Source organism: Tursiops truncatus, chromosome 1, assembly GCF_011762595.2.
Source record: "Tursiops truncatus isolate mTurTru1 chromosome 1, mTurTru1.mat.Y, whole genome shotgun sequence".
Taxonomy (NCBI): Eukaryota; Metazoa; Chordata; class Mammalia; order Artiodactyla; family Delphinidae; genus Tursiops; species Tursiops truncatus.
In genome coordinates, this window is record NC_047034.1 from 136371189 (window position 1) to 136397302 (window position 26114).

At 36.4% G+C, this 26114-nt stretch overlaps 1 protein-coding gene across 8 annotated transcripts in view; it reads right to left on the reverse strand.

The window, feature by feature from the left end:
* Positions 1 to 26114, reverse strand: part of PRKAA2 (protein kinase AMP-activated catalytic subunit alpha 2) — a 71152-nt gene that overhangs the window by 39331 nt on the left and 5707 nt on the right. The window contains exons 1-2 of one of the 8 annotated variants that reach the window (XM_019942400.3): positions 14714 to 23380; positions 13316 to 14632 (exon numbers count right to left, since the gene is read on the reverse strand). The exons of 5 other annotated variants lie outside the window; for them this stretch is intronic. In XM_019942400.3, coding sequence (XP_019797959.1) covers positions 13316 to 13322 — 7 coding nt within the window. In that variant the 5' untranslated portion in view covers positions 13323 to 14632; positions 14714 to 23380. Of the gene's footprint in view, positions 1 to 13315; positions 23381 to 26114 lie in introns of those variants that run through there. 2 more of the 8 variants (XM_033866009.2, XM_033866026.2) reach the window with 2 other exon arrangements.

Consider the following 26114-nt stretch of genomic DNA (forward strand, 5'->3'; position numbering starts at 1 on the left):
ACAGAAGATATCTCTTTTCATGTCTGTCTCTTCTATTGGAGTATGCACTCCTTGAGGACAGAAACTATATCTTAGTCTCCTCTGTATCCTCAACACCTAGTACAGAGATGTTAATTAAATCTTTGTGAAAAGGATGACTGAAGTCCAAATTCTTACCTAAAAGTATAATCAAATTTGAAACATCTTTTGTATAGAATAGAATAGAATTTACTATGTTTTGTTAATCTCTTTCTTTCTCCTCTTCTGGTTAATCCAGTCATTGTATTATTGAAGAATAAATAATTGCTATAATAAACTAAAACTCATAACTAGTTTCAAAACTATTTCATCAGAAAATCCACAAGTAACCCTTTTTTTTTTTTGCCTTTTCTATAAAGCTTTCCCATTTTCTCCCTATTTGATGGAATCTCAAATGATGTAATACTGAGGGTTTGAACTTCTTTCAAACCCTCACAGTATATTTATAAAGCTCATGTGTCATTCATCATTTTGAGGCTATTTTATATATTTGTATTTTTGAAAAATCACATGACATGAGCTATTAGCTCTTATCCTCCTTGAATAAGACAGTCAGTATTCATCTGAATCTCCTAGGAAGTATATAAGCACAGTATTTTGTACATACTGGATGCATCATACTTCCTGATTTCAAACTACATTACAAAGTTATAGTAATCAAAACAGCACAGTACTGGCATAAAACCAGACACAGAGATTAATGGAATAAAGAGCCCATAAATAAACTCATGCATATAAGGTCAATTAATTTATGACAAAAGAATCAAGAATATACAATGGGGAAAAGATACTCTCTCCAATAATTGGTGTTGGGAAAATTGGATAGCCACATACAAAAGAATGAAAATAGACCCCTATCTCACACAGTACATAAAAATCAACTCAAAATGGATTAAAGACTTAAATTTAAAACCAGAAACCATAAAACTTCTAGAAGGGGGTAAGCTCCTTGATATTAGTCTTAGCAATGATTTTTTGGGACTTGACAACAAAAGCAAAGGCAACAAAAGCAAATATAAACAAGTGGGACTAAATCAAACTAAAAAGCTTCTGCATAGCAAAAGAAAACATCAACAAAATGAAAAGGCAACCTACTGAATGGAAGAAAAAATTTGCAAATTATATACCTGATAAGGGGTTTTAATACCCAAAATATATAAATTACTTAACAACTTAATAGCAAAAAACCAAACAATCTGATTTTTAAAAATGGACAGAAAAACTGAATAAACCTCTTGCCAAAGAAAGTATACAAATGGCCACGTACACAAAATCATCAGGTAATCATCACTAACCATCAGGTAGATGCAAATCAAACCCACCACCACAATGAGCTATCACCTCACACCTGTCAGAATGGCTGTCATTAAAACTGAAAAGATAACAAGTGTTGGTGAAGATGTGGAGAAAGGGGAACCCTTGTGCACTGTTGATGGGAATGTACATTGATGTAACCACTATGTAAAACAGTGTGGAGGTTCCTCAAAAAATAAAAAATAGAACTACCATATGATCCAGCAATCCCACTTCTGGATACTTGAAATAAAAACAGGATATCAAAGAAATATCTACACTCACATGTTCATCGCAGCATTATTCACAAAAGCAAAGATATGGAAACTACCTCAGTGTCCATGAACATATGAATGAATGAATGAAGAAGATGTGGTGTGCATATTCCCTCTTTCTCTCTCTCTCTCTCTCTCTCTCTCTCTCATGTACACACACACACACAGAGACACACACACACACACAGTGCAATATATTATTAGGTCATGAGAAAGAAAGAAATCCTATTTTCAACATGGATGGACCTTGAGGGTATTATGCTAAGTGAAATGAGCCAGATAAAGAAATACTACATGAGATCCTGTTATATGTGGGATATCAAAGAAAAAATGTCAAACTCATAGAAACAGAGAGTAGAAGAGTGGTTGCTAGGAGCTGGGGGATGAGGGAAATAAGAAGTGGGTAAAAGGGCACAAACTTTCTGCACTAAGATGAATAAGATATGAGGATCTAATGTAAAACATCACCATGATGAAAATTATTTTATAATTTTGTCAATTATACCCCAATAAAGCTGAATTTTTAATTAAAGTTTTTTTCAAATCATTGCTTTGTCTATGATATCTGAAGAAATAACACACTCATTTACCTTCATACCTGAAGAAATTTTTCCTCGCAAAGCAACAGCAAAGAAATGGCATCGATGGAGTTGGGGGAGGATCAAGATGGCAAAGGAGCAGGACAGGGAGCTCACCTTCTCCCACAGAAACATTAAAAGCACATCTACAAGTGGAATGATTCATACAGAAAATCTACTGAACACTGGCAGAAGACCTCAGACTTCCGCAAGGGCAAGAAAACCTCCATGTAACCATATAGGACAAAGGAAAAAGACAAAGAAAGGAACTGGGACAGGGCCTGAACCCCAGGAAGGGAGCTGTGAAGGAAGAAAGGTTTATGCCCCTTGGGGAGTACCCTCACCAGTGTGGAGATCAGCCTGCATGGAGGGGGAGCTTTGGAGCCTAGCAGGAGAGTGCAACAACCGGTTTGTGGAAGGCAAAATGCAGAGTAACGAACACAGAAGGTTGTCACTGCCACCCTGTGCTCCCCAGCCTTAGACACTTGCCTGTCAGTGTGGGTGGGGGCTGGGTGCTGAAGCTCAGCCTTCAGAGGTCAGACCCAGGAAGAGGACCGGGGTTGGATGTGCAGAGACAGCCTGAAGAGGCTGGACTGTGGCAACTGAGGGGGTACTCAGAAGAAACCAGAGCTCACTGGAGAGGCAAGGTGCCATTATTTGGGGGTTCACGAGGAGAGAGGCAGGAACACCATAAGAGCTTCCTTCCCTGTGGGCTCTCCCAGGCAAGAGGACACCACCTACAGGAACTCTGGGGGTGGGCACAAGTTGTCACCACCATCCTGGGCTCCAGAGGAGTGCTGTCCCAGGAGTGCATGGGTAGTGGCCACCCTTAGGAGACTGGTGAGCAGGTGCCAAGCTCTGTCCCGGGAGTGTGGGAATGGCAGCTGCCCCTAGCAGACCTGCAAGCAAGCAACGAGCCCTGCCACCGCTCTCCCCAGAGTGCACAAGGGCCACTGCACCTGCATACGCTGTATCAAGGGGATAATAGCCAACACACACTGAGGAAAGAGACAGCCACCATCCAGACTAAGGGCAGCCCCTCAATCCCGGAAAAGATGGTGGAGGAGAAGAACTTGAGCTCACTTCCTCTCATGAAAACACCAAAATCGCAACTTACTGCTGAATAACCACTGACAAAAGACCAGAACCTACCAGAGAAGATATTTTACATTCAAAGACAAAGAAAGAGCCACAACAAAACTGTAGGAGGGGTGCTTTCATGACATAATCAAACCCCATACCCCTTTGTAGATGACCCACACACTAGAAAATACCTGTATTGAAGAGGTTCTCCCACAAGAGTGAAAATCTTGAGCCCCTGTCAGGCTCCCCAGCCTGAGGGTCTGGCATCAGAAGGAGGAACTCCCAGACCATCTGGCTTCGAAGGCCAGTGGGGCTTGAGTGCAGGAGCTCCACAGGACTGTGGGAAACATAGACTCCACTCCTGGAGGGCTCACACAGGTTTCACATACACAGGGACCCAGCAGAAAGCAGTAACTCAATAGGAATCAGGGCTGGACCTACCTACAGGTCTTGGAGGGTCTCCTGGGGAGTCAGGGGTTGGTTGTGGTTCACTGTGGAGGCAAGGACATTGGTGGCATGGGCCCCAGAAAATATTGATCAGTGTGAGTTCTCCCAGAGGTCGCCATTTTGGTATCAAGACCTGGTCCTACCCAAGAGCCTACAGGCTTCACTGCTAGAATGCCTCAGGCCAAATAACGAGCGGGATAGGAACACAGCCCCACCCATCAGCAGACAGGCTGCTAACACCATACTGAGCTCACAGCCATCTCTAAACACATCCCTTGACAAGGCCCTACCCACCAGAGGGACAAGACCTAGATCCACCCACCAGTGGGCAGGAACCAGTCCCTCCCACGAAGAAGCCTGCATAAGCCCAAGGACCAACCTCATCCACCAGGGGACAGACAGCAGAAGCAAGAGGAGCTACAATCCTGCAGCCTGTGGAATGGAAACCACAATCACACAAAGTGAGACAAAATGAGACAGCAGAGAAAAATGTTCCAGACAAAGGAACAAGATAACCCACAAGAAAAACTAAATGAAATGGAAATAGGCAACCTACCCGAAAAATAATTTAGAGTAATGATAGTAAAGATGTTCCAAGATCTCAGAAAAATAATGGAGGCACAGATCGAAAAGATACAAGAGATGTTTAACAAAGAGTTAGAAGGTTTAAAGAACAAAGAAACAGAGATGAACAATACAATAGCTTGAATGAAAAATACACTAGAAGAAATCAATAGCAGAATAATCGAGGCAGAAGAACGAATAAGTGAGCTGGAAGACAGAAAGGTAGAAATCACTGTCACAGAACAGAATAAAGAAAATAATGAAAAGAAATGAGGATAGTCTAAGAGACCTCTGGGACAACATTAAATGCACTAACATTCACATTATAGGGGTCCCAGAAGGAGAAGAGAGAGAGAGAAAGGGCCTGAGAAAATATTTGAAGACATTATAGCTGAAAACTACTCTAACATGAGAAAGGAAACACTCACTCAAGTCCAGGAAGTGAAGCGAGTCCCATACAAGATGCTAAGACACATATTAATCAAACTGACAAAAATTAAAGCCCCCCCAAAATTTAAAAGCAACAAGGGAAAAGCAACAAACAACACACAAGTGAATCCTCATAAAGTTATCAGCTGAGTTTTCAGAAGAAACCTGGCAGGCCACAAGGGAATGGGCATGATATATTCAGAGTGAAAGGGAAGGACCTACAACCAAGAATACTCTACCAGCAAGGCTCTCATTCAGATTTGACAGAGAAATCAAAATCTTTACAGACAAGCAAATGCTAAGAGAATTCAATACCACCAAACCAGCATTAAACAAATCCTAGGAACTTCTCTAGGCAGAAAATAAAAGGCCACAGCCAGAAACAAGAAGAGTACAAATCACAAAGCTCACCAGTAAAGGCAAACACAAAGCAAAGGTAGGAAATCACCCACACACAAATATGATATCAAAACCAGCAACTGTGAGAAGAGTACAAACACAGGATATTGAAAAGGCACTGGAAATTAAGAGACCAGCAACTCAAAACAATCTTGTACATATATAGACTGCTATATCAAAGCCTCATGGGAACAACAAACCAAAAATCTCCAATGGATACACATACAAAAAAGAAAAAGCAAACCAAACACAGCACAAAAGCTAGACATCAAATCATAAGGGAAGAGAACAAAAAAGGAAGGGAAGAAAAAACACCTTCAGAAACAAAGCCAAATCAATTAACAAAATGGCAATAAGAACATACATATTGATAATTATCTTAAATTTAAATGGATTAAATCTCAAACCAAAAGACAGACTGGCTGAATGGACACAAAAATAAGACCCAAATATATGCTGTTTATAAGAGACCCACTTCAGATCTAGGGACACATACAGACTGAAAGTGAGGGGATGGAAAAAGATACTCCATGCAAGTGGAAATAAAAAGAAAGCTGGAGTAGCAATACCTGTATTAGACAAAATAGACTTTAAAATAAAGACTGTTCTAAGAGACAAGGAAGGACACTACATAATGATCAAGGGATCAATACAAGAAGATATAACAATTGTGAATATATATGCACCCCACACTGGAGCACCTCAATATATAAGGCAAATGCTAACAGCCATAAAAGGAGAAATCAACAGTAACACAATACTAATGGGGGACCCCACTTTCATCAGTGGACAGATCATCCAGACAGAAAATCAATAGGAAACACAGCCCTTAAATGACACTTTAGACCAGATGAACCTAATTGATATTTATAGACCATTCCATTCAAAAGCAAAAGAACACGCTTTCTTCTCCAGTGCACATGGAACATTCTCCAGGATAGATCACATCTTTGGCCACAAATCAAGCCTTGGTAAATTTAAGAAAATTAAAGTCATATCAAGCATCTTTTCTGACCACAACACTATGAGATTAGAAATCAATTACAGGGGAAAAAAACTGTAAAAGACAGACACATGGAGGCTAAACAACATGTTACTAAACAAACAATGGATTACTGAAGAAATCAAAGGGAAATTAAAAAAAATACTTAGAGACAAATGACAACAAAAACACCACAATACAAAACCTATGAGACACAGCAAAAGCAGTTCTAAGAGAGAAGTTAGGAACAATACAATCTTACCTCAGGAAACAAGAAAAATCTCAAATAAACATCCTAACCTTACACCTAAAGCAACTAGAGAAAGAAGAATAAACAAAACCTAAAGTTAGTAGAAGGAAAGAAATCAAAAATATCAGAGAAGATATAAACGAAATAGAGACAAAGAAAACAACAGAAAAGATCAATGAAATAAACCTGGTTTTTCAGAAAGATAAACAAAACTGACAAACCTTTAGCCAGACTCATCAAGAAAAAAAGATACAGGGCTCAAATCAATAAAATTAGAAATGAAAAAGGAGAAGTTACAACAGACACCACAGAAATACAAAGGATCATAAGAGACTACTACAAACAACTATAGGCCAGTAAAATGGACAACCTAGAAGAAATGGACAAATTCTTAGAAATACACAACCTTCCAAACTGAACCAGGAAGAAATATAAAATATGAACAGACCAATCACAAATACTGAAATTGAAACTGTGATTTAAAAACTTCAAACACACTAAAGTCCAGGACCAGATGACTTCACAGGTGAATTCTATCAAACATTTAGAAAAGAGTTAACACCTATTCTTCTGAAACTCTTCCAAACAATTGCAGAAGGAACACTCCCAAGCACATTCTATGAGGCCACCATCACCCTGATACCAAAACCAGACAAAGATATCACAAAAAAAGAAAATTACATGCCAATATCACTAATGGACATACATGCAAAGTCCTCAAAAAACTATCAAACCAAATCCAACAATACACTAAAAGGATCATACATGATGATCAAGTGGGATTTATCCAAAGGATGCAAGAATTTTTCAGTATCTGCAAATCAATCACTGTGATACACCACATTAACAAACTGAAGAATAAAAACCATATGATCATCTCAATAGATGCAGAAAAAGCTTTTGATAAAATTCAACACCGATTTATGATAAAACCTCTCCAGAAAGTGGGCACAGAGGGAAATTACCTCAACATAATAAAGGCCATATATGACAAACCCACAACTAACATCATTCTCAATGGTGAAAAACTGAAAGCATTCACTCTAAGATCAGGAACAAGACAAGAATGTCCCCTCTCACCACTATTATTTAACATAGTTTTGGAAGTCCTAGCCATGGCAATCAGAGAAGAAAAGAAATAAAAGGAATACAAATTGGAAAAGAAGAAGTAAAACTGTCACTGTTTGCAGATGACATGATACTATACATAGAAAATCCTAAAAATGCTACCAGAAAACTACTAGAGCTCCTCAAGGAATTCAGCAAAGTTGAAGCATATGAAATTAATACACAGAAATCTGTTGCATTCCTATACATTAAGAACAAAAGGTCAGAAAGAAAAATTAAGGAAACAATCCCATATACCATTGCATCAAAAAGAATAAAATATCTAGGAATAAACCTACCTAAGGAGACAAAAGACCTGTACTCTGGAAACTATAAGATGCTGATGAAAGAAATCGAAGATGACACAAACAGATGGAAAGATATACCATGTTCCTGAATTGGAAGAATCAATATTGTCAAAATGACTACACTACCCAAGGCAATCTACAGATTCAGTGCAATCCCTATTAAATTACCAATGGCAATTTTCACAGAACAAGCCCCCAATTTTTAAAAATTTGTATGGAAACACAAAAGGCCCTAAATAGCCAAAGCAATCCTGAGAAAGAAAAAAGGAGCTAGAGGAATCAGGCCCCCTGCCTTCAGACTATACTACAAAGCTATAGTAATCAAAACTGTATGGTACTGGCACAGAAACAGAAATATAGATCAATGGAACATGATAGAAAACCCAGAAATAAACCCATGCACCTATGGTCAATTAATCTATGACAAACGAGGCAAGACTATACAGTGGAGAAAAGCCAGTCTCTTCAATAAGTGGTGCTGGGGAAACTGGACAGCTACATGTAAAAGAATGAAATTAGAACACTCCCTAACACCATACACAAAAATAAACTCAAAATGGATCAAAGACCTAAATGTAAGGCCAGACACTATAAAACTCTTAAGAGAAAAACATAGGCAGAACACTCATTGATATAGATTGCAGCAAATTCTTCTTTGAACCATGACATACAGTAATGAAAATAAACACAAAAATAAGCAAATGGAAGCTAATTAAACTTAAAATCTTCTGCACAGCAAAGGAAACCATAAACAAAATGAAAAGACAACCCACGGAATGGGAGAAAATATTTGCAAATGATGTGATTGACAAGGGATTAATCTCCAAAATAGACAAACAGCTCATGCAGATCAAAAATGAAAAAAAAAAAACAACATCAAAAAATGGGTGGAAGATCTAAATAGACATTTCTCCAAAGAAGACATACAGAAGGACAAAAAGCACATGAAAAGATGCTCAACATCACTAACTATCAGAGAAATGCAAATCAAAACTACAATGAGGTATCACCTCATACCAGTCAGAATGGCCATCATCAAAAACTCTACAAACAATAAATGTTGGTGAGGGTGTAGAGAAAAGGGAACCCTCTTACACTGTTGGTAGAAATGTGAATTGGTACAACCACTGTGGAGAACAGTATGGAGGTTCCTTAAAAAACAAAAATAGAACTACCATATGATCCAGCAATCCCCACTCCTAGGCATATATCTGGAGAAAACATAATTCAAAAAGATACATGCACCCCAATGTTCATTGCAGCACTATTTACAGTAGCCAAGACATGGAAGCAGACTAAATGTCCATCGACAGAGAAATGGATAAAGATGTGGTACATGTATACATGGAATGTTACTCAGGCACAAAGAAGAACCAAATAATGCCATTTGCAGCAACATTGATGGACCCAGAGATTATCATACAAATTGAAGTAAGTCAGACAGAGAAAGACAAATTTCATATGATATCACTCATCTGTGGAATCTAATTTTTTTAAAAAATGACACAAATGAACTTATGTACAAAACAGAAAAAGACTTACAGATATCAGAAACAAACTTACGGTTTACAAAGGGGAAACGTTGCGGGGAGGGATAAATCAGGAGCTTGGGATTAACATACACATACACACACTACTATATATAGATAACCAACAAGGACCTACTATATAGCACAGGGAACTCTACTCAATATTCTGTGATAACCTTTATGAGACAGGAATTTGAAAAAGAATGAACATATGTATATGTATAACTAAATCACTGTACTGTACACCTGAAACTAACACAACATTGTAAATCAATTATACTCCAATAAAATTTAAAAAAAAAGAAATGGCATCATCCCTTGAAACACTTAAGCACACTGATAAGCTAATTGGTTATCTGAGGTCAAAAGATTCAAATGCATTAAGAACACCTCCTCTTTTTGCTGAAATATACTAGCCTCTATTACCTAATAACTTATTAAGTGAATTAGTACTTAGCTATAATTAATTAAATCCAGATAGTTGTCTCATAATCACATCCTACCTGAAAGCCGAATGAATATTACTAAAAATCTTGTAATATAAACAGATTTAACACCAAGAATTTCTTTTTGTGTATTACAGCTATAAATTTTCTATGGAAGTAACAGGGGGAAAAAGGCTTGGATTCATTAATGTTTAACTAACATTCATTTATTCAATCTAAAAACATTTACTGAGCACCATTTACATGCCACGGCTGTGTTGATCAAAGACACATGTAAAGAGAGATTTAATAGGTCTCCAAGTTTTAGTAGGGAGAAAAACAATCAGCAATAAAGGAGCTAAAATCGATTCTGTATGGTAGCAAATCTGTCTGAAAACTGTTAGGGATACCTTATTTGTGAAGGGAGAACATAGATGAGAAACAAAACATTTTTAAAAACCAAGGATGGACAAATTTGCCATAATTTATCATGTATATAAGTAAATATCCAGCTCAATACCTCTTTTGACAGGAGCAATAAAGAACACTCATCCATGGAACAACTATTTAATGAATGCCTACTATGGTGTATTCCATACCAAGTGAAGTTAATAGGCACTTGGGATGTAAGCAGTGAACAAATTAGTTCTGTCACACTGCTAGGTGTCCCCCAATATCTATTCCAGCCTTCCTTCCCAGACATGTGATTCCCAAATTACACCTGTGCACGTGTCTACCCAGAGTAGAGACTGCATCCTAATATCTCCTGTAACTAGGTATGGCCATGTGACCTATGTTCTGGCCAATGACATGCGAGCAGAAATGTCTCTAGCAGCAGCTTCTTCATCCCTTCCTCCATCCTGAAGCCTGGAACTACCTGCTCAGACTGTTACAAGAGAGTAAAATACTACCTTGTTTAAGCTATTCTTAACTTTGAAAATTCTTGTCATTCACAGCTGAACCTCAATAATACCCTATTCAGAATACTTTAAAATGCAAAATGTTTGAACTTATTTCAAATTTCCCATTTTGCTGAACTACCATCCATGAACTAATGGAAATAAACTATAATTTATAGCCCATACAATTTCTTGGATTAAAGGATTCTACGAAATTATCACTCATTAGTGGTCCATTTTGTTTTTCCCACACTCTATTCAAATTATACAAAATACTCTCTAAAGCGATTGAAAAATCTATACTTACCCAATCTATCCTTTTAGAATTTTACATTTGATAAGGTGAAGAGTTGTTATACAGAAGAAAGAATAAAACTGTTTTATATTGTTCTAGGAGCAAAACTGGGAATAATCAATACAAATTCTTTCAACAGAGTCCTCTGCTCTACGAAGCCCCTCTCACCTCCTTTTTCACCACTCAAGCCTATACTGAAAATTAAAACATTAAAATTTTTTAATGTTACTACTGTACCCTGAGTATCCTTTTTTTCACAGGATGTGTAACACTAACATTTATTGATTTTTCAGTTCATCTCTCAATACTAGATGGGAGGGGGCTGGAGGTCAGGTCCCCTGTAGTCTTTTTCTATTGCCAGGGTTGGCAATAAGCGGTAAGCCGAGAAAATGAGGCACAGAGAAGTTACGGATTTGCCCACATTCGTTCAGCTATGAAGTAGCAGGGCTGGAATTAAAACCCAGCAGCATGCACCATCCAATATTCAAACAGAGGACGTTCAGCCATTTGTCAAGATCACCATAAGATAAATTCCTGCATTAACTAACAGGTTGGACTAGATCAAGCCTAATTCCCCTTCCAATTCTAAGATTTTTGTAATTATATCCCCAGGGATCATTCCACACTACATCTTTTAAGGGTATAAATCTTTTAAGCCACTCTAGCCTCTTGATTTTAGTTGTCATTTTCTGGATGCTTTCCAGCTTTTCTTGATACACAAGACGCAGGACTTCTTATGGCTGTATTATGGAGTTGTAAATACATGATTGTTTTGCACGAAGACTATAATTTTTCTAATGTCCAGTATCATTCCCAATGAAGTCTAGCGTTTTTTACCACAAGCATGGACCCTATAATTTTATGAAAAATAACTTGGAACACTTCTCTTCCTATATATTATTCCATATTAATTCATTTAAAATACTTCATTCAATTTTACTATCATAATTTAGAACAGTAATATAGCTAATAAACAATTAAATCTAATTAAGATTTATTAAAATATTTTAATAAAATCTAATTGAATAGAAATCTTTATTAAAATCCAATAAAAGAACAATCAAAAAATAAACTATTGTGTATTTTAGGTCTAAATTATAATCTATTTATATTTGAGGCTCAAAGAACTGTCAAAATGTCATTCTTCTGTAAAGGCTACAAACTGTATAATATGTATAATAATTTGAATTATTATTATTATACAGTATGTATAAATAATGGTATAGTCTTAATGTAATACTATACAGCAATGAGAATGAGTGAATTACAACTACATGCAATGACGTGGGTAAATCTCACAAACATAATCTTAAGTTAAATAAATGAGAGAAATATGATTATACTTCTATGAAGTTCAAAAATAGATGAAACTATTTATAATCCATGGATAGTGGTGACCTTTGGTGGGGGTGGAAGATGGAAACGTTAACTAAAATGGGACAAAGGTGGGGGGCTTGTGTGATACTGGTCATTTTTTGTGCCTTTAAGTAGTGGTTATATGTCTATGTTCAGTCTGTGAAAATTCATTGAGGATTTATGTAAGAAATCACTTGGAATGTATGTACCGCTTTACATACATGGTACAATTCAATTTAAAACGTTAAGAAAGAATGTTTGGATGACACTATATCCATACCTAGGCTATTACAAGCCAAGGGACACCATGTGTCAGCAAGCAGGGCCTTGTGTGGCATCAGCCACCCTTACTCATTTGTATCAAGAGCCTTCATTCTGGGAGTCAGGAGTGTCATCTGATGCACACATGGTCTGACCCCTACCTTCAGCAGACTCCTGCCAAAATAACACAAGCCTCCTTTCTTCTTTGCGCACGGTGAAACAAAACAGTCTCATTGCTTTTCTCAAAATTTCCTTTCCTTGAAAGTCCTTTAAAATTCTCTAAATGACAGTTATGAACAGGAAGCAAAAGATTTCCTGTTTTGATATACCACTGATTAAAAAAGTACTATGGGCACCTTATATACAAATATTATTTATTCCCTAGAACCCTAAAAGTAAACATTACCCCTAGTTTACAGATGAAGAAACTAGAATTAGAGAACAATGAGGAGCAAGGTTTATCTGCCTCCAACACACAAGCTCAAAACTCACATTACTTTGCCTCCCAATAACCAGGCTCTCTTGATGATAACACGTCAACAGTGCTTACTTGCATGTTTATCCTTTTATGTCCAGCATTTCAGCAGAGAAATCAGGGCACAGTGAAGGGATGGAGTGAGAAAAATCAAGGAAGAAGAATTGCTATGTTCAGCTCAAATGCAGGCTGGGGTAGGGCTGTGGCCTTTGCTATGGATCAGATACATGAAAGTTGTTCTTTAAGAACTGCCTAATGTCAAGAAAATAAATTGCAGACTGAAATAATCCCATAATACAATATGCAACATGCACTAGATTTTTACTGAGAGAACAAACTCACATATCATTGAAGACCTTCTTCTCTTAGTTGTTTTTACTCCCTGTTGGCCTGAACATTCATTTGTTCATTCACTCAATCAACAAATATCTTCTGAGGGTCTAATGTGTACTAGCCATTGCTCCAGATGCTGAAAATGCAGGTATAAATGGAACTTGTATTCTGGAGGAGAATATAAACAATAAACGAACATATAATAATGGTGATAGAATGATAAAAAAATGAAAATCAAGCAGAGTACTGGGAATAACAAGAATGACTGGGGTGAAGGTGGGAAAACTAATTTGAACAGATCAGGAAGGGCCTGAGGATGTGATTTTTCTTTTTTAGCAAAGACTTGTTCTGAAGCTACCTTCTTTGAGAACTGATTACATGATATGTTGTATTCTGCTTTATTTTTGAAACCTGTGTTTATACTGGCTTGGACTATAATTTTAAAGTACTTCTTTAAAACTTAAGTCAATCAAGAATTCCATAGGAGAATCAACTTACTTTTTACAGAATCATTTAAGATGAATCATTTACATAGAGTCAGGGAAAAAGTTTTCTGGTATAGAAGAGATTATTTAAAACTGCTGGAGAAAGTATTAGCATTCAGGTCAGAGATAACAGATTTGAAAAAATGTTCATAGATGTTTCTCACTCCAGATGAACAACAGAATCTTCCAGAAACACTCCCAAAGATTCTTAAATCATCCCCTCTCTTCTCTTTCCAACTCTGGTCCTTACGTGTCTATTCTCTTTCTGTGTTTCTCTTATTCTACATGCTTTGTCTCACTCTTGTTCACTCTCCTTCCTTTTCCTGTCTTCAAACATCTCCCCTTCTATGCCCATCAACTGCCCCTACCTGAATAATTTTTGTTTTTGAATATATTTACTGAATATCATTTTATGTTCCATAAAATTTCTCCTGAAAGTGGAATTGTGGAATAATTTAAAGGTCTCTCCAAGTGTTCCTTTTAGTGGCTACCCTAGAGATTACAACATTCATCTTGGACATTAATAGAATCTAATATAATGTTTTCACCATTTCCTAGACAATGCACGGACTTTAGAACACTTTAACTCTATGCTTCCTCACCTACTTTTCTGTTGTTGTATTTTAATCCTACATGTATTTTAAATCCCGCAAGATGTTATTACTTTAGTCAATATCTATTTAGTTACCCACATATTTACCCTTTCCAACGGTCTTCATTTCTTCTTGTACTCTTGCTTCCATCTGGGAAAGCATCACCTATTTTTCTGCCTGAAGAATTCCCTTTGGTGTTCCCTTTCCTGTAGGTCTGCTGGAGACGTATTCTCTCAGTTTATGCTTACCTGAAAATGTATTGTGCCTTTAATTTTGAAGACTATTTTTATTGGGTACAAAATTATAGGTTAGCAGTTTGTTTCTTTCACCTCTCTGAAGATATCACTCCACCGCTTCCTTGCTTTCATTGTTTTTGTTGAGAAAGTCTGCTTATTTTTGTTCCTTGGAAAACAATATGCCTTTTTTTTATCCTTTGGCTACTTTAACATTTTCTCTGAACATTTTCCCCCATCTCTGCATAGACAGATGAAGTCCACTCCATTATAGGAGAGTCTCAAGCAAAAACAAAACCAAACAAAAACAAAAAAACAGTTTTGAGCAGTTTTCCAATGATGTGCCTAGGAATGGTTTTCTTATATTTATTCTGCTTAGGGTTCATGTATCTTCTGAATCTGTGGCTTGATGTCTTTATCAATTTTGGAAAACTTTCTCCCATTATCTCTTCAGATATTGCTTCTGCCCCACTCCCTCTCCCTTCCTCTTCTGGAACTGTGGAAGTGCCTACTCTGCAAGATCATCAGTGGTCTTGGGTTCAAAATGACATTCATACTCACAGGACACAACAGGTAGTAATCTGAAGACTTAGCTTTTTGGAAGGACTTAGGACTGGAAACAGTCTATCAGCATGGCAAAATCAAACACATCTTTATCAGGAGTCCTTAAAAGATCAGTCGCTGCTTCCCAGACCCTTAATCAATCACACAGGGAGACTAGGTTGTAGATGGATACAATCTACTCCAGCATTCAGAAGTCTCAAACAGTAACCACATCAAATGCATGCAGCTTCTAAGCCCTGCACAAGGGGTGCACTGAGTTTTCCTTGGGTTATTTTTATAGATTCCCGTTCTCTGCTAAAATTCTCCACCTTGAACATATTAATCACAATTATTTTTTAATTGAATAAATTTGACATGCAATATTGTGTAAATTTAAGATGTATAGCATGTTACTTTGATACACTTAGATGTTGTAATATGTTTTTCAACACAGCAATATTTATTACATTATATAATTAGAGTATCATTGTCTATATTAATTATAATGTGAATTAGATCTCTATGGCTTATTTACTATTCATTACAAGTTTGTACCCTTAATACCATCACTCTTATCCCCCCTTCCAATCCTCTGGTAACAACCACTTTACTCTGTTTTTTACAGGTTTAACATTTTATATTCCACATATAAATGACATGATACAATACTTTCTCTGACTTATCTCACTTAGCATAATACGCTCATATTGTCACAAATTGGAGGATATCCTCCTCTCCCATGGCTGAATAATATTTCATTATGTACATGTACCACAATTTTTCAGTCATTCATCTATTGATGAGCATTTGGGCTGTTTCCATATTTTTGCTATGGTGAATAATGCTGTAATAAAAATTGGATTGTATATATCTCATTAAAATCCTGTTCTCTTTTCCTTTGGGAATATACCTAGAAGAGGAATTGCTGGATCATATGGTAGATCCATTTTTAATGTTTTGAGGAACCTCCGTATCATTTTCCACAGTGGCTGGACCAAGTTACATTCCCACTAACAAGTATAAAGGTTCCATTTTCACCACATCTTCACCAGCACCTGTTGTCTCTTGTCTTCTTGATGACAGCCATTATAACAGGTGCGAAGTGATATCTCATTGTGGTTCTGATTTGCATTTCCCTGATGATTAGCAATGTTGAGCATCTTTTCATGTCTGTTGTCCATTTTCATGTCCTCTTTGGAAAAATGTCTATTTAGTTCTTCTGCCCACTTTTTCACTGAATTGTTTGTTTTCTTATTAAGGAGACTGCATTCTTTATATATTTTGGATATTAACCCATTATCCCATATGTGGTTTGCAAAAATTTTCTCCCATTCTATAAACCTACAGATGATTTAAGAAGCTTTGGGGGTGTTTCTGGAAGATTCTTTTGTTCATCTGGAGTGAGAACATCTACGAACATTTTTTCAAATCTGTTATCTCATTTTGTTAACTGTTTCTTTTGCTCTGCAGAAGCTATTGAGTTTGATGTAGTCCCATTTGCTGATTTTTGCTTTTGTTGCTTGTGCTTTTGGCATCATGTCCAAAAATCATTGCCAAAACCAAAATCAATGAGCTTCTTCCCTACATTTTCTTCTGGGAGTTTTATAATATCAGGTCTTTTGTTTAAGTCTTTGATCCATTTCGGGTTAATTTTTGTGAAAGAGGGTTCCAATTTCATTGTCCTGCATGCGTTTCTTCAGTTTTCTCAGCACCATTTATTGAAGAGACTATCATTTCCCCACTGGGTATTCTTGGCTCCCTTGTTGAAAATTAGTTGACGATACATGCTGGAATTTAATTCTGGGCTATTTTGTGTCATTGGTCAATGTGCTTATTTTTATGCCAGTAAAATATTGTTTTGATTCAAATTCCTAAGTATGATACCTTCAGCTTTATTTTTTTCCTCAGGATTTCTTTGGCCACTCAGAGTCTTTTGTGGGTCCACATAAACTTTAAGATTTTTTTCTTCTATTTCTGTGAAGAAGGCTTTGGCATTTTGATGGTGACTATATGGAATTTGCAGAGGGCTTTGGATAGTACAGCCATTTTAACACTATTAATTCTTCCAACCCATAAACACAAGATGTTTTTCCATTTGTTTGTGTCTTCGATTTCTTTCAGCAAAGGCTCAGTTTTCACTGTATAGATCTTTCATTTCCTTGGATAAGTTTATTCCTAAGCATTTATTGTTTATGATGCTATCATGACTGGGAGAGTCTCCTTTATTTCTTTATTTCAGATGCTTCACCATTAGTGAAAAGAAATGTAATTGACTTCCGTATATTGATTTTGTATCCTGCCACTTTACTGAAATTGTTGATTCATTCCAACAGTTTCTTGACTGACTCTAGGATTTTTATGTAAGATCATATCATCAGCAAAAAGTGATAATTTTACTTCTTCCTTCACAATTTGGATGCCTTTTATTCCTTTGTCTTGCCTAACTGCTCTAGCTAGGATTCCAGTACTGATTCAGTCTTGGTAGGTTCTGTGTTTCTAAAAATGCATCAATTTCTTCTATGTAATCTGTTGACATGTAACTATTCATAACAGTCTCTTATGATTCTATATTTCTGTAGTCATCTGTAGTGTCTCCTCTTTCATTTCTAATTTTACTTGAGTCTTATTTTTCTTAGTCTAGCTAAAGGTTTGTCAATTTTGTTTATCTTTTCAAAGAACCAGCTCTCAGTTCCACTGATCCTTTCTATTATTTTTCTGGTCTCTATTTCATTGTTTTCCTTTCTGATCTTTATCATTTCCTTCCTTCTACTAACTTTGGGCTTAATTTGCTCTTTTTTTTTTTAATTCCTTGAGGTATGAAGTTAGGTTGTTTATTTGAGATCTAACTTCTTAGTATATGTGTATATTGCTATAAACTTTCCTCTCAGAACTGCTTTTGCTGCATCCCACAATATTTGATATACTGATTTCCATTTTCATTTGTCTCAAGACTTTTTATTTCCCTTTTGATTTCTTCTTTGACCCAATGGTTTCTCATAAGTGTGTTGTTTAGTTTTCATATATTTTTAGATCTTTTCACTATCTTCTTGTTGATTTCTAGTTTCATACCATTGTGATCAGAGAAGATGGTATGATTTCAATCTTAGATGTGTTAAGCTTTGTTCTGTAGCCTATCATATGATCTAACCTGGAGAATGTTCCATGTGCACTTGAGAAGAATGTGTATTCTGCTGCTGTTGGATAGAATGTTCTGTACATGTCCATTTGTTTTAAAGTATGATTCAATTCCAACATTTCCTTGTTGAATTTGTTTGTATGATCCACTGTTGATAGAATACTGAAGTCCCCTACAATTATTGTATTATTGTTTATTTCTCCCTTAAGATCTGTTATTATTCGCTTAATACATTTTGGTGCTTGCATGTTAGGAGCATATATATTTACGATTGTTATATCTTCTTGATATACTGGCCCCTTTATCATTATACAGTGACCTTGTCTCTTCTTACACCTTTTGACTTGAAGTCTATTTTGTCTGATATAAGTATGGTTACGTCCACCTTCTTTGGGTTGCCATTTACTTGGAATATCATCATCCATCCTTTCACTTTGAGCCTTTGTGTGTCTTCAGAGCTAAAGAGTCTCCTGTAGGTCACATATAATTGGGTCTTTTTTTTTTTTTAATCCATCCAGCCACACTGTGCCTTTGGATCGGTGAGTTCAATCCATTTACATTTAGGGTGATTATCTGATATGTAAGAATTTACTACTGCCATTTTATTTTTATCTTCTGTTATTTTTATCTCACCACTGTTTCTTTTTCCTTCTGTTTCTGTCTAACTTTATAAGTTGGTGATTTTTCATGGTGATTTGCTCAGTCTCCCATTTTTAAAAAAATATTTATTTTCCTTGTTTTTTGTGGCTGCGTTGGATCTTAGTTGCAGCACACACGATCTCTGTTGAGGCATACAGGATCTTTTTATTACGGTGCGTGGTCTGCTCGGTTTCTCTCTAGTTGCAGATCCTGGGTGCATGGGCTCCAGGGCACCTGAGCTCTGTAGTTGTGGCATGTGGGCTCCAGAGAGAGTGGGCTCTGTAGTGTGTGGCACGCGGGCTCTCTTGTTGAGGCGCATGAGCTCAATAGTTGTGGCACGCGGGCTTAGTTGCTCCACGGCATGGATGGATGCTCCATGGATCCCTTAGTTCCCCAACCAGGGATCGAACCTGCGTCCCCTGCATTGGAAGGTGGATTCTTTACCACTGGATTGCCAGGGAAGTCCCTCCCCTTTTTTTTTTTTTAATGTTTCAATCTCCATTCTAGATTTTTGCTTTGTGGGTACCATGAAATTTACATGAAACATTTCATAGATAAAATAGTCCTTTTTCTGCTGATAGCAATTTATCTTCATTTGCCTGTGAAGGTTCCATTCTTTTACTCTTCCTCTTTTACATTTTTGACATCACAAATTATCTTTTTATGCGGTGATTACAAGTTGTGGCAGCTACAGTTCTTTTCCTTTAAACTTTATACTCTAATTAAGAGTTTAATATACTATTCTAAAAAAGGTTAGTTTTCTGTCTAACATCTTAATCGGAGCTTTGTGTACTTTCACCTTTCATTTCAGCTTGAAGAGCTCTTTTCAACATTTCCTGTAAGGCAGGTCTAGTGGTGAACTGCCTCAGCTTTTGTTTGTCTGGGAAAGCCTTTATTTCTCCTTCATATATGAAGGATCATTTTGCCAAACTGAATATTCTTGGTTGGCAGCTTTTATCTTTCAATATTTTGAATATGTCACTCCACTCTCTCCTGGCCTATAAGAGTTTCTCCTAAGAAATTGCTGATAGCCTAATGAGGGTAATCTTGTAGGCTACTATTTTTCCTTGCCGCCTTTTAAAGTTATCAGTGACCTTTGACAAGTTTAATATAATCTGTCTTGCAGAATGTCTTTTTGTGTTGAAATAATTAGTGGTTCTATTAGCTTTGTGGACTTGTATATCTAGTTCCTTCTCCGGGTCTGGGAAGTTCTCAGATATTATTTCTTTAATATACCCTCTGCTCCCTTTTCTCTCTCTTCTCCTTCTTTTGGCTCATCAGATGAAGTCCAAGAGTTCTTGCAGGGTTTCTTCACTTTTAAAAAATCTTATTTCTCTCTCCTCTGCCACCTCAATCATCTCTAAATTCCTGTCCTGGAGCTCACTAATTCCTTCTTCCATCTGATCTGCTCTATTTCCACTGCATTCTAATTCTTCATCCCACTTATTGAGTTCTTCAGCTACAGAATTTCTCTTTGGTTCCTTTTTAGAATTTCAATCTCTTTGGTAAAGTACTCCTTCTGTTTGTTAATTTTATTCCTGAGATCACTGTATTGCCTAAGTTTTCCTGTAGCTCACTGAATTTCCTCATAACAGCTAATTTCAACTCTTTCTCAGTTAGATCACAATATTCCATGTCCTTGGGTTTGGTTGCTAGAAAAGTGTCATTTTCTTTTTGTGATACCATATTACAATGATTTTTTTCCATGGTGTTTGATGAAAAGAGCCTTTGCTGCCACATTTGAAGTAGCAACACCTTTATTTAGGCAAGGCTTTGTTTACTTTGCTCCTAACAGTTCAGTACATTGGTAATTAGAAGACTTCCTCTTGTTTTCAAGAAGGTGGCGCTATAGCACAGGTGTTTTCATTTCTCTTACCAGTGCTAACTCATCCCTAAGGTTGGGAGTTGGGAGTGGTGCAATAAAAACAAAACAAAACAAAAACTGTCGGAGAAAAACGAAAGAGGGGAGGGTGGCTGGCGGCACAGTGAGGGAGCTGTATATTAAGCACTTCAGACTTTGGGTGTGCCCACATCCTAGTAGAGGGATCCCCAAGTTTGGGGCTGGGGGGGATGGGCAGCCAGCAACCGTGGGCAGTCGTCTTGCCAGAATCCTAGGACCAACAGCGGGAGATGCTTTCCTTCAGTTTTCTTTGTCTGCCTAATTCCCTTTCCTTCCGCTCCCCCAGTCACTGAGGTCGCTCCTCAGAGAGAGCAACAAGCTCCTGCAGCTGCAGCATGCAGAGGTGGGCAGACCCCACTGACCACCTTCACCCTCACCTCCTCTGCCAAAATGGTCTGTGCTGGCCCATGGCTAGACCTGCTGCCACCATTCCCTCACTCCACAGCCTCTTCCGCAGTCCAATCTACCCACTTTCAGGTACACAGATGGATGGATCTCTGGAGTGTCCTGGTATGCTATGCAGAAGCGTTTGTTGTTGTTGTTGTTGTTGTTATGCATGTCCAGTTAGATGTAAATTGAAGGGCAGAGAAAAAAGGAACAACTCACACCACCATGACGCTGACATAATTCCAATCACAGTTATTTTAACGTCCACGTCTGATAGCTTTAATATCTGAATCCCTAGGGGTTTTTTTCTATTGTCTTGGCCTTGCCTCCTGGAATGTTAAACACTGTGTGTGAAAAACTGTAGAGGCTCCACCTGATTTTATTTCCCTACAGAGAATAAAGATAGGAGGCAGATCATCTTAATAAGTCTAGGATTAAGCTGATTCTAAGGATTTCAGTCTTCACGGGGTTGCAACCAAAACCCAAATCGTTACCTGGGACTCTCCTCCTTGATAAGTTATGAACTCCAGCTGTTGTTCTCCCCAGGATTCAAACTCTGCAGTGCCTTTCAGCCACTGCTCTCTGTTTGGCTTCTTACAGTTACCATTTTTACAAATTGGCAAATGACTCAAAGAGAAAAGCCAAATAAAATGTCAGACTCCCTCCAATGCATTTTTCTTCTCCCAGGGATAGTGATCACTCAAGTCCTACCTGCCTTCAGATTTTTAATTTTCTCCAGATTTTCTAATTGTTTGTAACTAGAAAATTGATTTGATGCAAGTTAGAAATCACAGCCAGATATGGAAGTCAATCACACTGGAAAAAAAATGTATATGCAATAACAGAATATTAAAGTTAAAAAGAACTTTATAGATTATCTACACCAACTTTCCATTCAAACTAGAAATTTTATGGCAACGATCTTGGTAGCCATCTGGTACCCAAGCAAGTATGTCAATAACAGAAATAAAACTGACGTGTGGTGTAAGTTGTAGCATTCCTAGACAGTCTCCTTGATAGAAAGATCCTCATTGTTCTGGATTATAATTTGCCTCCTTAAAACATTCACTCAATAGTCACAGTTCTATCCTCCAAAGCATCACTGAATATGGGGACTCCTTTTTCCAGATGATGGTACTTTAATTGTCTAAAAACAGCTATCACACTTACAATAGGTTTTCTCATAGTATGAAAAATATTCTTTACCATACCTCATATGGCATACTTTTTGAACTCCCCTAGTTATAATGATCATTCTCTGAATGAAACATAATTGGCTAAGATTTTTTCCAAATTGTGGAACCAAGAACTAAACCCAATATTCAAAATTTGGCTTAATAAGAAGTACAGAACTATACTACCTCTACAGCTATCAACTAATACGGCCGCCATATGTCTATTTATATCCAATAACAATTTTTACATTTAAGCACTCATAATATATATTTCCAAAACTCATGGTCAGACAGAACTTCAACATCTTAGGAACTGCTATCAACTGTTCTACTCTTTTATGCACCTGGTTTTTGTTTCTGTTTTTAACCAAGTGCTAGATTTGACACTTATCCCTATTAAATTCTACCTAGCAATTCAAGCAGTCGATACAAATTTAAATTCTGATTCTTTGTCTATTAATTATCTCATCTAGCTTTGTACTACCCCAAATAGGAAATCTTACTATACCTGTTAAATAGAATAAACGACAAAGATTTCCCTTTAGAATGACTCCTAAATTCTTTGGGAATAGTTGTTCATCAGCAATAAGACATTCAGAGCACATTTCTTTATCTTATCCGAAAAGCTACCATAAGACACAAAGTCAAATTTCTTACTAAAAGCAAATTTACAGCATATAGTATAACTGTTACACTATCCAACTGTGAATTAGTAGAGCACTAAGAGGGCCTGGTATAAATCTGAGTAAAAGGTGGATTCATCATATCATATTTGACTTAGAATTCAAATGTGAGAGAAGAATCGTTTAAGTAAATTCTGTGATGAATATTTTCCTCTTTATTTTAAATTAGTAAATCATTTGTTGTAGTATCATTGCCACATTTTTAACACTGGTAAAAATAGTTTGCTTAAAATCCAGTATGACTAAACATGGTAGATGCTTAATATATATTTGGTCTATTATTTCATTAACTAAATCTGGAAGAACTGAAGTCAATTATGGAATACATATGGTACCAAGTTATGCTCCAACACATTAAAAACAAAAATTAAATAACTAATACTTATGGTATTTATCAAGTAAAGTAAGAATTTAGAAAAATTTATGGTATATTTAAAATTTTAATTCCATTATTTTCAATTATGATAGCTAGATAACTTATAATTAATTTATAATTTAGAAATTGAGAGATGTTAAATGAGAACATACTGCTCATTATGTTTTTAATAGCGTGTAAAATGTACAAAATACTATGAAGAAAAAAGATGCTAAAAAAAGTATTTTAATAAATTGATACATAAACATTCAGGATAAGAGACATTACAGCAAGATTTGATGATTATATAAAAAGCTGTTTAAAAAAACTAAGGGCAAATTGAAAAAAGAATTATTAACACTTTAAAAACTAAAGCACCACCAAAAGAAATACATTAAAATTTATCAGAGGCAAACACTGTTAACCATAAGACACCACTTAAGCAAGAATACTGTTCCCTTGAAGGGGTGAAGGTTTCTATTATTAGCAGAGATAAGAGCTGCCTCAAATTCTTTCCTTAATAACACCAAACTAAAAATAAAATGGTTCACCACCTTTCAAAATAAACACATTACTTTGCACATGCATTTCAATGGTTTAAATAAGAGATAAAAATCTATTCAACTTGATTCAAAGTGTTTGCTCTTATATTTGCATCTAATAAATATACTAGGGAGACTGGCTCTCACTTTCATAATCCATTCAGTATTTTAGGGGTCCTGTGCCCCCACTTTCTCATTATCTCTTAAAGGATTTGAGATTAGATCTTCTGTTAGATCCAATTAAATTACCTACCTGGCTTCAAAAAATTAACTGCTTTCTCTATAAAATATTTTCTCTATCAAGGAAACCACAGGAATCTCAGAATAAATGGGGCAGTGTTATCATTACAAAACAGTACGAAATGCTTTAAGGAAGGCTAACATGGACCACGAGGTAAGTGAATATTTTTGCATGTTCTTACAAAAAACAAACAAACAAACAAAACAAAAAATAAAAAAAACCTAGATAAAGCAGTGGTGTGTCAGCATGGGAAAGGGAGAGAGGCCACAGAACTGAAGTAATTTCCTCAGTATATGATCAATTACAAAAATCCTTTCTAATTTACATAAATATGTTAGGAGAAAGTTTGTAGAAAGGCATTTTTAGTTCAGAGTCTGCATTTTCCATAGTTCTACAAAAAATGAACTGCATGTATTATTTTGGTTCTACTGTAAGTAGAACCTTGACAACAAGCCACACGTAAAAACTGCCAACTGCTGCTCACATCCTCCTCCCTGTTCCAGCTTTGCCTCCTTCTTCCAAGAGTTCTACGATCACTACCATGAGACCTGGAATATACATCTGTTACATGTTTGCATATATGCATTGCATGCATACGCACGGTGTACAGAAGATGGTGATAAGTGAGCAGTGTCTAGAGAATTAGATTAATGAACATATTCAAATGAAGTAGGAAAGAAGACCAGGGAAAAATAAAACAGGAGATAGTAAACTCTTCCTCATCATCATCAAATAAATTCTGGTCTCAGAACCAGATCACAGATTATTCTCAGAGTTCAGCAAATTACAGGTTTCAGTACATAATAGGACCCAAGTATATATAAAGTACTTAAAAGTTAAGTACTTGTATCTTTTCACCTACATTTTCTCCTGTACTACTCTCAACAGTATAAAAGAGCATACAGTCTTATTCCCTTTTTCAGAGATCAAGTGACTTTGGCTTAAGGCCGCATAGCTGGCTTATATAACAGCAGACTTCCACACCAGGCCTTCTAAAATCCAGTGCTCTCTATACTATATACCATGTTGCCTTTGTGGACTTCACCTGAAATCTATCCATCATTTATAACATTGTTTCCTATGGAAAAATATCTTTTGAGAGTCAATGGATTACACAAAATGAACAAAATCCATGCAGCACTAAGGACAAAATTACCTATGTTGAAATCATAAAAAACAATATAGAGATCAGCAAAAGCAAAAAACAAAACCCTAAATAGCACACTGTTCACTTAATTGAGAGATACAATGAATTGATCTTCATTCCAACACTAATGTTCTAGTATTTCAGAAAATATATAGCTTCCTTATTTGGAAGTATTGTTTAACAGTTGTTTAGAATTTGCATATTTTCAAAAGTAAAATCAGTTCAGCTAGCAACTTACATGAACATTCAGTTATTTCCACTTCATTTTTATTTTATTCATTTTCCATATTTGTGAAAAAACAAATTTCATGGCTTAACCAAAAATGATACTGCATTTTTAATATAAACATTAATAATTATCATATAGCACAAATGAATTAGTCATTGGGAACTTTCCAATGCAGGCAACCAAAAAATAGGGGCAGATTATAAAAGCTCTGTCTCAATGTTGCAATCAGAATTGCAATCAGCAAACACTTATTAACACCTCACACAGGGTGCAGGATTCACTCACAATGGCCGTGTATCTAGTCATCTCCACAACAGTGCCATCTATTTGTACGGCAATTTATTTTTTAAAGCCATTTTAGTGCCTCAACTCATTTAATCCTCAAAAAAATTCTAGAAAGCAGGTAGGCCAAGTGTTGTTATGGCCATTTTACAAAGGAGGAAACAGGCTCAGAGAAGTTTAATGGTTTTCCTAAATTCATATAACTGGCTGTGGTATGGAATTAAAAATCCCCAGTTAA